General features: G+C 50.0%; 1 protein-coding gene across 4 annotated transcripts in view; it reads right to left on the bottom strand.

Annotated features, from left to right (window-relative positions):
* SCLT1 (sodium channel and clathrin linker 1) overlaps nucleotides 1-16,766 on the bottom strand; it is a 179,667-nt gene that overhangs the window by 138,004 nt on the left and 24,897 nt on the right. For all 4 annotated transcript variants that reach the window (XR_012803959.1, XM_075615377.1, XM_075615368.1 and 1 more), the window contains exons 4-6: nucleotides 13,874-13,917; nucleotides 11,433-11,505; nucleotides 10,883-10,938 (exon numbers count right to left, since the gene is read on the bottom strand). Coding sequence is in view for 3 of the 4 variants with exons in the window: in XM_075615377.1 (XP_075471492.1) it covers nucleotides 10,883-10,938; nucleotides 11,433-11,505; nucleotides 13,874-13,917 (173 nt within the window). In the remaining variant the exon portion in view is untranslated. The remainder of the gene's footprint in view (nucleotides 1-10,882; nucleotides 10,939-11,432; nucleotides 11,506-13,873; nucleotides 13,918-16,766) is intronic.

The following is a 16,766-nucleotide window of genomic DNA, read 5'->3' as shown; positions in this document are numbered from 1 at the left end:
TCTTGCTTTTTATTTCTTTTCACTTCCTGGTGGCCACTTTTATTTACCTTCTTTTTCTTATCCACTGTGTCCCATTGTTGTCTCCTCTGTAATGGTTGTGGCTGCTGTGGCCTGGTGCTTTTCAGGGGCCCTGGTTCCGTCCGGTTCTTTGGGCCTGGGGGGTTTAGTCTCTTGAAAAAGTCACTGAAATCATCCATATTTAAGGATGGCAGCTTTTCCCTGATGCACCACAATTACTTAGTAGGAAATCTCTAATATCCGCATCACCTGTCTAACCCCCACATCTCCCCATCAACTGTGTGACCCCCAATATATCCCCCCAAACCCTGCTCTTGGCCCTCCCTCACCCTTCCTATAACAACCACCCTCTCCTTTCTCACTGTCTGCTCCACCGCCTCCTATACGCCATCCACAATTTCTCTAAGCAAGTCAGGCACTAGGTGTTGTACCTGGTAGGCTATATATCTGGCACATGATATCTACTGATGAAATCATAATGAGTTATAGACATCTTGTATGGCTGAACCTTTATACGGAAACATACGATAGATAGGAAGCTATGGGACAAACATACCAAAAATTCCTTTTGATCCTATATATATATGTATATGTATAGATGTTAGCTTTCTGCAGGCAAGTGGTAGCCTGTGTAGCAAGATCATTGTATAGCTATAACTGCACCCCTTCAAGCTCTATTGTGTTAATACTTCTAGCTTTTTGCATTACCAAGTCTTTGTCTGTGAAGGTGCAATTTTATTACTGTCTCTCTCAGGTGCTCTGAGTGCCCTGCCCATCTTTCCTAAGTATGCTGTGGATTTGCCTGCCACGTGGGAGAATAGCTTTTGCACAGACAGTAGGGTTCCAGCTTCGCTGTCTCAATTGTCTCTGGTATTGCATGGATTCTTATATTAGAGCATCTCCCTCTATTATACAGATCTTCAATGTATAGGCGCATGCTCTGCATGCTTTCCTCTTGTGCAACATGTGTGCCTGGGCCTGTGATGCAATCCATGCATCTGTCTCCAGATCATTTACCCTCTCCCCCAGCACAGCTACAGCTTTTTAATTTCAGTCACTTTTTTTTTTTTTTTTTAATAATAATAATTTGTCTTGGTTCCATAAAGAGACTTTTTATTGTTTTCTTTTGTTGCCAGGTTAGTCCCGTCGGCCTTTGTGGCATTGTTAACACCTGTTCTTTAGCCATTTCTTCTGTCTTCCCTCTCAGGGAAGTCTCATGGAGTGTTTGGCACGCGGGGGGGCAGGGGTGGGGGAGGAGGGAGACCATGCAGGGGGGGGGACACGTCCGTCGGAGAGCGCTCCAAGCATGAATGCTGGGTGTCCTGCATGTACGCGCGGGGGGGAGGGGGTGCGCATTGCGGATAGTTGAGCGTGCAGGAAAGTATCTTTTTTTGTTTACTTAAGCGCCGAGCGCATGTGAACGTGTATGCCGCGCACGAGCGCGGGGACTTACATATAGCTATATATGTAAGTAACCGCCGCAAGCGCCGCCCGCTCAGCGCTAGCGGGGACGCAGCTTAAGAGACCATGCATTGAAGGGGTAACAAATGCTTGTGATACACACATTTCGCCAAATAGAAATAAATACAAATAAAATCAGAAATCTAATATGAACAGAGGCTTTAAAGCAGTTTAGTAAAATGGTCAGATTACATTGTCCAAATGATCCTTATCTACCACCAATTTATGTGTTTCTATGCCTCAGATGGCATTTCTTTTAAGAAAGCGGTAGGAAATTCAGGATTAATACGATATAGACAAAGTAACCTGCAGCATAAAACAACTGAGCTTAATCACAGATAAAAGTAGCAAACAGTGGTTGAAAGAGGTTAGCAGTGCAAAACAATGCAGGACATTTTACAGTCTATTAAACGGCTTTGATTGTATTAATAGGTATGGACTAGTCACAGAAGACCACAAGATTTATTATGTGCATTAAAAAAAATTAGATGCATAAAACACTCAGTGACGTGACAATACGAAATCCAGAATACCGTTAACAGAAATGCTGCATTACAGCCATCAACTCATTATTAACCCTCCTTTTACATTAAAAAAAAAAAGAGAAACGTTTTTTGGAACTGATCAGTTGACCTAGCAAGTATAAAAGCGTTATAACGCATACCAATGTCCCATAATCATAATTTATTCCCAAGAATTACATGATACGCTAACAAAAAGGCTAACAAAAAGGTCTTGATACTGCTAAAACACAACTGGGTTTACAACAGCACTCTCTAAAATGCAGTTAGAGCCAAGGTCAAATGAAGATGCAGCTCCCCAAGCATAATACTTTTACAGGTACTGTATGTGTAACAAGAACGAGAGAGAGACAGAGAATTGTACTGCCATATACAGGTACTGTATGGAGAGAGAGGAGAGAGGGAGAGAGAGGGAGTATTGCATTGCTACTGTATAAACAGGTACTGTATGTGTAACAAGAATGAGGGAAAGCGTATTGTACTGCCATATACAGGTACTGTATGTGTAACAAGAATGAGGGAAAGCGTATTGTACTGCCATATACAGGTACTGTATGTGTAACAAGAATGAGGGAAAGCGGATTATACTGCCATATACAGGTACTCTATGTGTAACAAGAATGAGGGAAAGCGTATTGCCATATACAGGTACTCTATGTGTAACAAGAATGAGGGAAAGCGTATTGTACTGCCATATACAGGTACTGTATGTGTAACAAGAATGAGAAGGCATGGTGCTGGATATCTTCTGTTGCCGCACTATTCTAATGGTACGTCTTTAGATAAGAACAAAATATTATATATGTGTAGTAGTAGTAGAAGTGAACCGATTGCTTAGACCAGGGGTCATCAAACTCTTAGTCCAAAAGAGCCAAATATGAGTAGCACGGCGATTTAGAATTTTTCAAAGAGCCATAAATATATTTTTACAAATACGGTTGATTAACCGTCATCACATCAGGCTGTCCCCCCATCATTATTCCCCCCCATCACATCAGGCTGCCCCCCATCATTATTCCCCCTCATCACATCAGGCTGCCCCCCATCATTATTCCCCCTCATCACATCAGGCTGCCCCCCCCCCCCCAGGGCCGCCAACAGAAACCATGGGGCCCGGGACAAATGAAAGGAGCAGCCCCCACCCCACCCCCGAACCCATAGCGTACCCCCCCCCCGAACCCATAGCACACCTACCACGAAAAAATATCTTTTAGCGTGAAACTTTTAATTAACTGTTTTCTTATTGTGATACAGAAAGAACATTACAATGCAACCTGTTTATTTTTATATTTTCAACAAAAGACATGTGACTGCCCGCCTGGGTGGGTGGGTGAATGACAGTGGGTGGGTGAATGACAGTGGGTGGGTGAATGACAGTGGGTGGGTGAATGACAGTGGGTGGGTGGGTGAATGACAGTTGAATGACGGTGGGTGGGTGAATGACAGTGGGTGGGTGGGTGAATGACAGTGGGTGGGTGGGTGAATGACGGTGGGTGGGTGGGTTAATGACGGTGGGTGGGTGGGTGAATGACGGTGGGTGGGTGAATGATGGTGGGTGGGTGAATGACGGTTGAATGACGGTGGGTGGGTGAATGACGGTGGGTGGGTGAATGCCGGTGGGTGTGTGGGTGGGTGGGTGGATGACGGTGGGTGTGTGGGTGGGTGGGTGGATGACGGTGGGTGTGTGGGTGAATGACGGTGGGTGGGTGGGTGAATGACGGTGGGTGGGTGGGTGAATGACGGTGGGTGGGTGGGTGGGTGAATGACGGTGGGTGGGTGGGTGAATGACGGTGGGTGGGTGGGTGGTTGAATGACAGTTTGAATGACGGTGGGTGGGTGGGTGGTTGAATGACAGTTTGAATGACGGTGGGTTTGGGTGAATGACAGTTTGAATGACAGTTGAATGACAGTTTGAATGACAGTGGGTGGGTGAATGACAGTTTGAATGACAGTGGGTATGAATGACAGTTTGAATGACAGTGGGTGAATGACGGTGGGTGGGTGACAGTGAGTGACTGGGTGGGTGACAGTGAGTGACTGGGTGGGTGACAGTGAGTGACTGGGTGGGTGACAGTGAGTGACTGGGTGGGTGACAGTGAGTGACTGGGTGGGTGACAGTGAGTGACTGGGTGGGTGACAGTGAGTGACTGGGTGGGTGACACTGAATGGGTGGGTGACAGTGACTGATAGTGACAGTGACTGGGTGGGTGGGTGACAGTGACTGGGTGGGTGACAGTGACAGTGACTGGGTGGGTGGGTGGGTGACAGTGACTGGATGGGTGGGTGACAGTGACTGGGTGGGTGACGGTGGGTGGGTGACAGTGACAGTGACTGGGTGGGTGGGTGGGTGACAGTGACTGGGTGGGTGGGTGACAGTGACTGGGTGGGTGGGTGACAGTGACTGGATGGGTGGGTGACAGTGACTGGGTGGGTGGGTGACAGTGACTGGGTGGGTGACAGTGACTGGGTGGGTGGGTGACAGTGACTGGGTGGGTGACAGTGACTGGGTGGGTGACAGTGACTGGGTGGGTGACAGTGACTGGGTGGGTGACAGTGACTGGGTGGGTGGGTGACAGTGACTGGGTGGGTGGGTGACAGTGACTGGGTGGGTGGGTGACAGTGACTGACAGTGACTGATAGTGACAGTGACTGGGTGGCTGGGTGACAGTGACTGGGTGGGTGACAGTGACTGGGTGGGTGACAGTGACTGGGTGGGTGACAGTGACTGGGTGGGTGACAGTGACTGGGTGGGTGACAGTGACTGGGTGGGTGGGTGGGTGACAGTGACTGGGTGGGTGGGTGACAGTGACTGGGTGGGTGGGTGACAGTGACTGGGTGGGTGGGTGACAGTGACTGACAGTGACTGATAGTGACAGTGACTGGGTGGCTGACAGTGACTGGGTGGGTGACAGTGACTGGGTGGGTGACAGTGACTGGGTGGGTGACAGTGACTGGGTGGGTGACAGTGACTGGGTGGGTGACAGTGACTGGGTGGGTGACAGTGACTGGGTGGGTGACAGTGACTGGGTGGGTGGGTGACAGTGACTGGGTGGGTGGGTGACAGTGACTGGGTGGGTGACAGTGACTGGGTGGGTGGGTGACTGGGTGGGTGGGTGGGTGACAGTGACTGGGTGGGTGACAGTGACTGGGTGGGTAGGTGGGTGACAGTGACTGGGTGGGTGACAGTAACTGGGTGGGTGGGTGACGGTGACTGACAGTGACTGGGTGGGTGGGTGACGGTGACTGACAGTGACTGGGTGGGTGGGTGACGGTGACTGACAATGACTTTGACAGTTTGAATGACAGTGGGTGAATGACGGTGGGTGGGTGACAGTGAGTGACTGGGTGGGTGACAGTGAGTGACTGGGTGGGTGACAGTGAGTGACTGGGTGGGTGACAGTGAGTGACTGGGTGGGTGACAGTGAGTGACTGGGTGGGTGACAGTGAGTGACTGGGTGGGTGACAGTGAGTGACTGGGTGGGTGACAGTGAGTGACTGGGTGGGTGACAGTGACTGGGTGGGTGGGTGACAGTGACTGGGTGGGTGACAGTGAGTGACTGGGTGGGTGACAGTGAGTGACTGGGTGGGTGACAGTGACTGGGTGGGTGACAGTGACTGGGTGGGTGACAGTGACTGGGTGGGTGACAGTGACTGGGTGGGTGACAGTGACTGGGTGGGTGACAGTGACTGGGTGGGTGACAGTGACAGTGACTGGGTGGGTGGGTGACAGTGACTGGGTGGGTGACAGTGACTGGGTGGGTGACAGTGACTGGGTGGGTGACAGTGACTGGGTGGGTGACAGTGACTGTGTGGGTGACAGTGACTGGGTGGGTGACAGTGACTGGGTGGGTAACAGTGACTGGGTGGGTGACAGTGACTGGGTGGGTGACAGTGACTGGGTGGGTGGGTGACAGTGACTGGGTGGGTGGGTGACAGTGACTGGGTGGGTGGGTGACAGTGACTGGGTGGGTGGGTGACAGTGACTGGGTGGATGACAGTGACTGGGTGGGTGACAGTGACTGGGTGGGTGACAGTGACTGGGTGGGTGACAGTGACTGGGTGGGTGACAGTGACTGGGTGGGTGACAGTGACTAGGTGGGTGACAGTGACTGGGTGGGTGGGTGACAGTGACTGGGTGGGTGGGTGACAGTGACTGGGTGGGTGACAGTGACTGGGTGGGTGACAGTGACTGGGTGGGTGGGTTGGTGACAGTGACTGGGTGGGTGGGTGACAGTGACTGGGTGGGTGGGTGACAGTGACTGGGTGGGTGACAGTAACTGGGTGGGTGGGTGACAGTGACTGGGTGGGTGACAGTGACTGGGTGGGTGGGTGACAGTGACCGGGTGGGTGGGTGACAGTGACCGGGTGGGTGGGTGGGTGACAGTGACTGGGTGGGTGTCAGTAACTGGGTGGGTGGGTGACAGTGATTGGGTGGGTGGGTGACAGTGACTGGGTGGGTGGGTGACAATGACTGGGTGGGTGGGTGACTGACAGTGACCTTTGACTGACAGTGACTGGGTGGGTGGGTGACAGTGACCTGTGGGTGGGTGGGTGACTGACAGTGACTGGGTGGGTGGGTGACGGTGACTGACAGTGACTGGGTGGGTGGGTGACGGTGACTGACAGTGACTGGGTGGGTGGGTGACTGACAGTGACTTGACTGACAGTGACCTTGACTGACAGTGACCTTGACTGACAGTGACTGGGTGGGTGGGTGGGTGACTGATAGTGACTGGGTGGGTGACGGTGACTGACAGTGACTTGGGTGACAGTGACTGGGTGGGTGGGTGACAGTGACTGACAGTGACTGGGTGGGTGACGGTGACTGACAGTGACTGGGTGGGTGGGTGACGGTGACTGACAGTGACTGGGTGGGTGGGTGACGGTGACTGACAGTGACTGGGTGGGTGGGTGACGGTGACTGACAGTGACTGGGTGGGTGACGGTGACTGACAGTGACTGGGTGGGTGGGTGACGGTGACTGACAGTGACTTGGTGGGTGACAGTGACTGACAGTGACTGGGTGACTGACAGTGACTGGGTGGGTGACAGTGACTGGGTGGGTGACAGTGACTGGGTGGGTGACAGTGACTGGGTGGGTGGGTGACAGTGACTGGGTGGGTGGGTGACAGTGACTGGGTGGGTGGGTGACAGTCACTGGGTGGGTGGGTGACAGTGACTGGGTGGGTGACAGTGACTGGGTGGATGGGTGACTGACAGTGACTGGGTGGGTGGGTGACTGTGACTGGGTGGGTGGGTGACGGTGACTGACAGTGACTGGGTGGGTGGGTGACGGTGACTGACAGTGACTGGGTGGGTGGGTGACTGACAGTGACTGGGTGGGTGGGTGACTGACAGTGACTGGGTGGGTGGGTGACTGACAGTGACTGGGTGGGTGTGACTGACAGTGACTGGGTGGGTGGGTGGGTGACTGACAGTGACTGGGTGGGTGGGTGGGTGACTGACAGTGACTGGGTGGGTGGGTGGGTGACTGACAGTGACTGGGTGGGTGGGTGACTGACAGTGACTGGGTGGGTGGGTGACTGTGACTGACAGTGACTGGGTGAGTGGGTGACTGTGACTGACAGTGATTGGGTGGGTGGGTGACTGTGACTGACAGTGACTGGGTGGGTGGGTGACTGACAGTGACCTTGACTGACAGTGACTGGGTGGGTGGGTGGGTGACTGACAGTGACTGGGTGGGTGGGTGGGTGACTGACAGTGACTGGGTGGGTGGGTGGGTGACTGACAGTGACTGGGTGGGTGGGTGGGTGACTGACAGTGACTTGACTGACAATGACTGGGTGGGTGGGTGACTGACAGTGACTGGGTGGGTGACGGTGACTGACAGTGACTGGGTGGGTGGGTGACAGTGACTGACAGTGACTGGGTGGGTGGGTGACAGTGACTTGGTGGGTGGGTGACGGTGACTGGGTGGGTTACAGTGACTGGGTGGATGGGTGACTGACAGTGACTGGGTGGGTGGGTGACTGTGACTGGGTGACTGTGACTTTGACTGGGTGGGTGGGTGACAGACAGTGACTGGGTGGGTGGGTGACAGTGACTTGACAGTGACTTGACAGTGACTGGGTGGGTGGGTGACTGGCAGTGACTGGGTGGGTGGGTGGGTGACTGGCAGTGACTGGGTGGGTGGGTGGGTGACTGGCAGTGACTGGGTATGTGGGTGGGTGACTGTGACTGACAGTGACTGGGTGGGTGGGTGACGGTGACTGACAGTGACTGGGTGGGTGGGTGACTGACAGTGACTGGGTGGGTGGGTGACTGTGACTGACAGTGACTGGGTGGGTGGGTGACGGTGACTGACAGTGACTGGGTGGGTGGGTGACGGTGACGGTGACTGGGTGGGAGACAGTGACTGACAGTGACTGGGTGGGTGGGTGACTGTGACTGACAGTGACTGGGTGGGTGGGTGACTGTGACTGACAGTGACTGGGTGGGTGGGTGACGGTGACTGACAGTGACTGGGTGGGTGGGTGACGGTGACTGACAGTGACTGGGTGGGTGGGTGACGGTGACTGGGTGGGAGACAGTGACTGACAGTGATTGGGTGGGTGGGTGACAGTGACTGACTGGGTGGGTGACTGACAGTGACTGGGTGGGTGACTGACAGTGACTGGGTGGGTGACTGGGTGGGTGGGTGACTGACAGTGACTGGGTGGGTGGGTGACTGACAGTGACTGGGTGGGTGACTGACAGTGACTGGGTGAGTGACTGGGTGGGTGACTGGGTGGGTGGGTGACTGACAGTGACTGGGTGGGTGAGTGACAGTGACAGGGTGGGTGGGAGACAGTGAGTGACAGTGATTGGGTGGGTGACTGAAAGTGACTGGGTGGGTGGGAGACAGTGACTGACAGTGACAGTGACTGGGTGGGTGACAGTGACTGGGTGGGTGACAGTGACTGGGTGGGTGACAGTGACAGTGACTGGGTGGGTGACAGTGACTGGGTGGGTGACAGTGACAGTGACTGGGTGGGTGACAGTGACTGGGTGACAGTGACTGGGTGACAGTGACTGGGTGACAGTGACTGGGTGACAGTGACTGGGTGACAGTGACTGGGTGACAGTGACTGGGTGGGTGGGAGACTGACTGGGTGGGAGACTGACTGGGTGGGAGACTGACTGGGTGACAGTGACTGGGTGGGTGGGAGACTGACTGGGTGACAGTGACTGGGTGGGTGGGAGACTGACTGGGTGACAGTGACTGGGTGGGTGACAGTGACTGGGTGGGTGACAGTGACTGGGTGGGTGACAGTGACTGGGTGGGTGACAGTGACTGGGTGGGTGGGTGACAGTGACTGGGTGACAGTGACTGGGGGGGTGGGTGACAGTGACTGGGGGGGTGACAGTGACTGGGTGGGTGGGTGACAGTGACTGGGTGACAGTGACTGGGTGGGTGGGTGACAGTGACTGGGTGGGTGACAGTGACTGGGTGGGTGGGTGACAGTGACTGGGTGACAGTGACTGGGTGGGTGACAGTGACTGGGTGTGTGGGTGACAGTAACTGACAGTGACTGGGTGGGTGACTGACAGTGCCAGTGACTGGTAGTGTGTAGGGGGAGTGAACCCCAAATGTCCGGTGCTACAAATGTCCACAACAAAGCTGGTACAGTAGAAAGTCTCTGATGTGCATGTAGAATGAATGACTACTAGGCGGGCATGAATGTCCTGCACAGGGGGGAAAATGCCAGTGACTGGGTGGGAGACAGTGACTGGGTGGGTGGGTGACAGTGACTGGGTGGGTGACAGTGACTGGGTGTGTGTGTGACAGTAACTGACAGTGACTGGGTGACAGTGACTGGGTGTGTGGGTGACTGTAACTGACAGTGACTGGGTGGGTGACTGGGTGTGTGGGTGACTGTAACTGACAGTGACTGGGTGGGTGACTGGGTGTGTGGGTGACTGTAACTGACAGTGACTGGGTGGGTGACTGGGTGTGTGGGTAACTGACAGTGACTGGGTGGGTGACTGGGTGGGTGGGTGACTGACAGTGACTGGGTGGGTTACTTTACTTTACTGGGTGGGTGTGTGGGTTACTTGGTGGGTTTGACTGTAACTGCCAGTGACTGGGTGGGTGACTGTAACTGACAGTGACTGGGTGGGTGACTGGGTGGGTGGGAGACAGTGACTGACAGTGCCAGTGACTGGGTGGGTGGGAGACAGTGACTGACAGTGCCAGTGACTGGGTGGGTGGGTGCCAGTGACTGGGTGGGTGCCAGTGACTGGGTGGGTGACAGTGACTGGGTGGGTGACAGTGACTGGGTGGGTGACAGTGACTTACCTTGACCGGGTGGGTGCAGGTTGCCGCCGGACTCTTTCCCCTCCTGCCCCCATTATCCCTGCGGCAGCTGCCCGGGAGGGGAGGTGGGCTCGGGAGGCATGGGAGGTGGGCTCGGGGGGCGCGCTCGGGGGGAGTGCGGGAATCTGGCGTGGGGGGAGCGCAGGAAGCTGGCCGCAGGGGGAAGCTGTGCTGAAGTTGGGATATCCTGAAAACACCTATTGGGGGTCTTGAAGACCCCTGATCTAGAAAACACTCCAAGCGTACCAAAATAAGAGTTATTTTCTGTGTTGACCATCACATCATTCGAGAAATCACCATCAATATAGCAATCATTAAAATGTAAAATTAATCTCATACATTACGTAACCAAAATGCTATACATATCTATACTGAATTCAGCTCACAATGCACCAGTGAATCTCCCTCTTTGATAAAACCCCCGTTTCCATTAAACAAGAAGACTAAATAAGCATCATAAACCATATACAAAATCATACACAGGGCAGCTTTCCCAAAGAAATGACAGACTGGGTGTCCTATGTAAAGATAATAGCAGGGCTTGATGAATGGATATAGGACTTACCTTTCATTTTCCTTGACAATATTTTCAAGCTTCAGCCTCATCTCCCCCATCTGTGCCTTTTGAAACATGGAACAAAAAACATATCATACAAAGCAGACTTTGAATCAAAAATTAAAAACTCAGATAACATCCCAGAGTATACAAAAAGTATTTAAGCCTGCTTTGTAATACTTAATTCTCTCCTCCCCCCCCCCCCCCCCAAGTAGGGATACAGTATATATAGATAGATTTACACACACCATTGAAAAATCAATGTATTAGTTATAGAACACAGCATCCTTGAAGTTTAAGGCAATATTTGTTAAGTTGTTTTTTTTGTTATTGTATACCATTGGTAATGCATATGGAGCTGTACATGGTATTCCAATAGAAGCAGTCAGATTCACATCTTAACAACTGGCAATCACATTTGATCTAAACAAAGCAATATTAAGATAACAGAATTCCCTCCCCCCGGCATTGTATGAATATGTAGTAGACTAATTTATTTGGGTCACTCATTACTTGTGATATCCTAACATACTGTTAAAATTAAGTGACGACATAATACCTGATAAAAATGAAGCTGTTCACTCATCTCCTCTGTGTGTTTATCAAGTTCTCCGATTAGCAAGCCCATAGTACTAGAAAAATAAATACAAAATGATTCCAATATGAGAGTATACCTCGCACAAGAGCTGTTTTCTTGTGGAACGGGACTAATATTGTGGTGTTGATTCATATGGCAATTTGTATAAATGTTCACCTATAACACAACTCTATTACTGCTTAATGTACAGCACACAATTCTAATCAATAAAACATGTTGAAGTAATAGATCTTAGATTGTAAGCTCTTCGGGGCAGGGATTTCTTTTTCCATTGTCTCATTTTTGCTGCACTTATTGATTTTTTAAATTCCCTGTACTGTATTCTTTATGAAGCGCCGAGTACACTTTTGGCGCTATATAAATAAAGACATACAATACAATACAAGTAATGTGTTAGTAGCTAAAGAACATTGTGCCATAAACGCTCACAAAACAGAACTGCTGTGTTCATGATCTGAGATAGGCAGTCTCCATTGTCAGTGCTGCTTATTCATTTTCTGGAAAGCTGTACATGGAACAGGTACCAGTAGCAGGCTTTGTGCTTGTTTTAAGATGATTGGAAATGTGTCTTTCATATACAGTACTTGTATAAAGTTCTACCAATACTAGAAGTTGTAAAAATGTGAAACCACAAAATATCCGAAAATATATTAAAAAAAAAAAAAATAAGATGTTTTGTTCGTAGCTCATTTGTACATAATGACAGATTGTTTTAAGAATCAATATTATAAAGGACATTTTTAGGAGGCTGTTGACAGGGCAGAAATGCTACTGCCATATTTCACAATGAAGCATGGGATTAGGATAAAGAAGGAAAATTACAATTTGAGACATGACCACTTATAATTTTATGTGGTTTGCCAAGTCAAAGTCTAACTCAAAGCATCAAATCTAATTTGATAATATATCCACAGTATTAATAAAAAGTGTTTTGGATAAAGACATCTCTAACTTCAGATACATTTCTACATTACCAGAAGTTCTGCCTCTCGGATATCCTACCAATAAAGTTAATAATTTAATTAAAGTAGCTGTTCCCGGTGTAACACACGCCGATCTAGGAGATCTGACAGGTTATTTAAGTAATAATCCCCGAAGGGCATTACTGGCCAATAATGCCCTGGCTGGAAGAGTTGAAGGCCCGAGGCGAAGCCGAGGGACATTAACCCAGCCAGGGCATTATTGGCCAGTAATGCCCTGTTCTGAGGGGATTATTACTATTATAGGCTAAATGTAGGCTTATTTCATAAATAATATACACTTTTGTATAGTTATATAGATTTTTTAATTAAAATAAAATTGTAAATACATTAAAGCACCTCTATAAACACTTAGGCCTTGGCCATGTTTGGCGCTTGCTCGCTCTCGCTTGCTGGCGCTTGCTCGCTCTCGCTTGCTGCCGCTCGCTCTACCAGGAGCTTTTTGCTGTCCTTACAGAGGAGACAGCAAGCGCTTGGGAGGCGGGTAATCACTGTGTGTGTGTGTCACTTGGTAGCTGTCAGTGTGTGTGTGTCACTTGGTAGCTGTCAGTGTGTGTGTGTCACTTGGTAGCTGTCAGTGTGTGTGTGTCACTGGGGAACGTGTGTGTGTGTGTGTGTGTGTGTGTGTGTGTGTGTGTGTGTGTGTGTGTGTGTGTGTGTGTGTGTGTGTGTGTGTGTGTGTGTGTGTATTATATAATATTTTAAATTTTTAAAAAAAAGACATGTTGTGAGAATAAATTATTTATTAACATTGTGCAACTTTGATAAATATATTCACGCACGCACACACGCATACACATACATACACACACACACACACACACACACAAAGGCACACACACACACAAAGGCACACACACACACACACACACACACACACAAAGGCACACACACACAAAGGCACACACACACACACACACACACACACACACACACACACACACACACACACAGGAGACATGGATCGGGGCAGAAGGGGGACATGGATCGGGGCAGAAGGGGGACAGGGATCGGGCAGAAGGGGGCAGGGATCGGGCAGAAGGGGGACAGACCGTCAGGGGGCGGGCGCGTCACTGGCCGGGGGCGGGCCAGTGACGTCACGGAGCTGGTTCGCCCTCATTGGGCGAACCGCTCACGTGACCGGCCTGTCTCGCCGGCAAGCGGGGCAATTTTAAATTCCCCTAAGACCAGCGCTTCCCGCAAGCGCGCGGAAGCGCTGGTGAGCCCCTACTAAAGCCGCTCTAATTGTGGCTGTAGGGGCTCAGTGCTGAGCGGGAGCGCACGTCAGCACGCTTCCGCAAGCACGCAGGGAACATGTCCAGGGCCTAAGGAGCAAAGAAAATATTGGGCTCTTTCAGGCAACATGCCCTTAATTAACTAGATAATGAGTTGTATATTCCTCATTTAACTTTACATAATTACCTTTTTTCAGTTAAACGGGATGCTGCAGTGTCATCGTCTCCATCCTACAGCATAAGAAAGCGTTCACTTGTTGAAATACAATTGTTTAAAGTATTTACTTAAATGTATAATCTGCATAAAATAAGAAGTGTGATGCAGAGCCTACCAAGACTGTCAATTAAAACCTGGAGATGCAGCGTGAGAGCTAAACAGCTCCCAAATAGCTGCTAAAAATGCAGCACACCTATGATTTTTAAGCAAAATAAAAACATTGTTTTTGTTTAATACACTTACATCATACTGATTTCCAATGCTTTGGTCCCAGAACCTTCCTCAGTCGTGCTGCCATGGACATGCCACGAACCATATGGCAGAATGTGCACCAGTTTAAGTTGTTGTACTTTGCTATGTGTACAGGAGTGCATTATTAATAACGTGATTCGGATTTTTGGGGGGACTGATATTTTTTTTTTTTTTTGCAGTTACTAAGGAACCCTCAACAATGTGTAAGTCATTTTGCATCAGAAGAGCATTTTGTAATACTCCCAAAGTAATGTCCGTTCCATTACAATATCATTTTCTTCACTGGGTTTTCCAACGTCACTATACATATGTAACGGTCAGACCCCCACCCAATCTCATATTGGCCCCTGTGGGTGTAATCTGCTCCCAATTACATGTATGTGTGTTGTGGTGCACCTGCTGGCAACAGGACTCCTGAGTCTCCCGCTGGTTGGTAATGGGGAATATCACCATGACAGGCGTCTGAGGTAGTGTTCTGAGTCCTACTCACATTTGGTACAGCGCCTCCACCCCATCAGGATCCCTACGGCTGCAGGGAGGAGTATCTGACAGGGAACTCCTTCTTGGTGCATCCTCCTGGTAAATAACTCCACACTCACACAGGAGGGATCTTTTGAACCAGGGCATCTTTAATGTCATCTCCTCTGGCAGACTGCCCATCATAGCAGTCGCGCTTAGCCGCTCATTTCTTTGATGTACTCCATTCAGAAGGTTCCTCCTCTCTTAATTAGTCGCTCTCCACCTCTCCCCTAAGGGAGACCACCAGCTGTGCCAGATCCCTGGACACAGTGTGTAATCAGCTTGCACTTGACTCTCTGACAGACAGACTTGAACTGCTGCAGACACTTCACTCAGGAACATAAGACAAGCCTTAGACCAACTTAGAACCCCTAAGACAGACAGACTAACTTTAGGCAGTGCTGTGTCTTATATAGACTCCAGAAAAGACCCACCTTTGTGTCACTAACAGTGGACACAAAGCACGCTGCCACTTCCTTTGCTACATATGACACTTCACCAGGTTTTGAGGGCAAACCTCCATGATAGTTACTGGCAACCCTGCCTTCTTACCAGGATTACTGCCAGCATGAGAGAGATCTGTACACCAATTTTACACATGGCTACACATATTACACCTTTATGTCAGGCCTTTTCTTCTCCACTCAAAGATAAATTGAATCATTTTGTATTAAAGAGAATGTTCAAATGCAGAGACAACGGGCCATATATTCTAAGTGGAACTAAATCATAAGGCACCCTGTGGCCCGATCAAATGATTAGGATGCCAGGTGTCTTATGGAATAGTACTGTTAGTAAACATGACTAAATATTTTTAGCCATTGGCAGCTTCTCTGTCGCCTTCATATTAAAACTTACACCAACATATGTATGCCAGCAACTCAAACTAGCCTTCATATCTGTGCTTGCTCACGGATTCCAAACATCACTTCTAGTTTACAATAGCACTGAGGCACAGTGATGTGATGGACCCATTTGGTAAAATATTGCTTGTTTCATATACTTTAGTATATTAAGGCCCACATTTACTAAGAGGTGCTAGACCATAGGACACCTGCCAACACCGGAAATACCTACAGTCCATTTACTCTAGTGTCTTACCCGGTGTTACTGCACAATATGCAAATACTAAAAAAAAAAAGTGTTATAAAATCAACTGCCCACTGTGACTTAAAATACATAATTGTGTTACTCAAACATTAAACTCAGAACTAACTACAATATTTCAGAAAACAGTTTACCAGCGTGATTTCTATTCCTCATGCAAACAAGAAAAAAAAAATCATCACTTTGAGGACGTGCTAGAGAGCGCGCGATAGAGAGAGAGAGCGCGATAGAGAGCGCGATAGAGAGAGAGAGCGCGATAGAGAGAGCGCGATAGAGAGATAGAGCGCGATAGAGAGAGAGAGAGAGCGCGATAGAGAGAGAGAGCGCGATAGAGAGAGAGAGCGCGATAGAGAGAGAGAGCGCGATAGGGAGAGAGAGCGCGCGATAGAGAGAGAGAGCGCGAGAGAGAGCGCGATAGAGAGAGAGCGCGATAGAGAGAGAGCGCGATAGAGAGAGAGCGCGATAGAGAGAGAGCGCGATAGAGAGAGAGAGCGCGCGATAGAGAGAGAGAGAGAGCGCGATAGAGAGAGAGCGCGATAGAGAGAGAGCGCGATAGAGAGAGAGAGAGTGCGCGATAGAGAGAGAGTGCGCGATAGAGAGAGAGCGCGCGATAGAGAGAGCGCGCGATAGAGAGAGAGAGCGCGATAGAGAGAGAGCGCGATAGAGAGCGATAGAGAGAGCGATAGCGCGAGAGAGAGCACGAGCGAGCGATAGAGAGAGCGAGAGAGCGAGAGAGAGCGAGAGAAAGAGAGAGAGAGCGATAGAAAGAGAGAGAGAGCGCGATAGAGAGAGAGAGCACGATAGAGAGAGATAGAAAGAGAGAGAGTGATAGAGAGAGAAAGCTATATAGATTAGTTTTTTTCTTCTTTTTTGAAACAAGGGGTACAGTGGACCTGTACCATGACACTAAGACCACAGGGTCCCAGGTCACAGAGATATTTCATTTTGAAATTCCTTTACAAGATTTTTGTCTGGGATAAGCAAT

Source organism: Ascaphus truei, chromosome 1 (assembly GCF_040206685.1).
Source record: "Ascaphus truei isolate aAscTru1 chromosome 1, aAscTru1.hap1, whole genome shotgun sequence".
NCBI lineage: Eukaryota > Metazoa > Chordata > Amphibia > Anura > Ascaphidae > Ascaphus > Ascaphus truei.
This window is presented reverse-complemented; position numbering and strand designations above follow the sequence as displayed.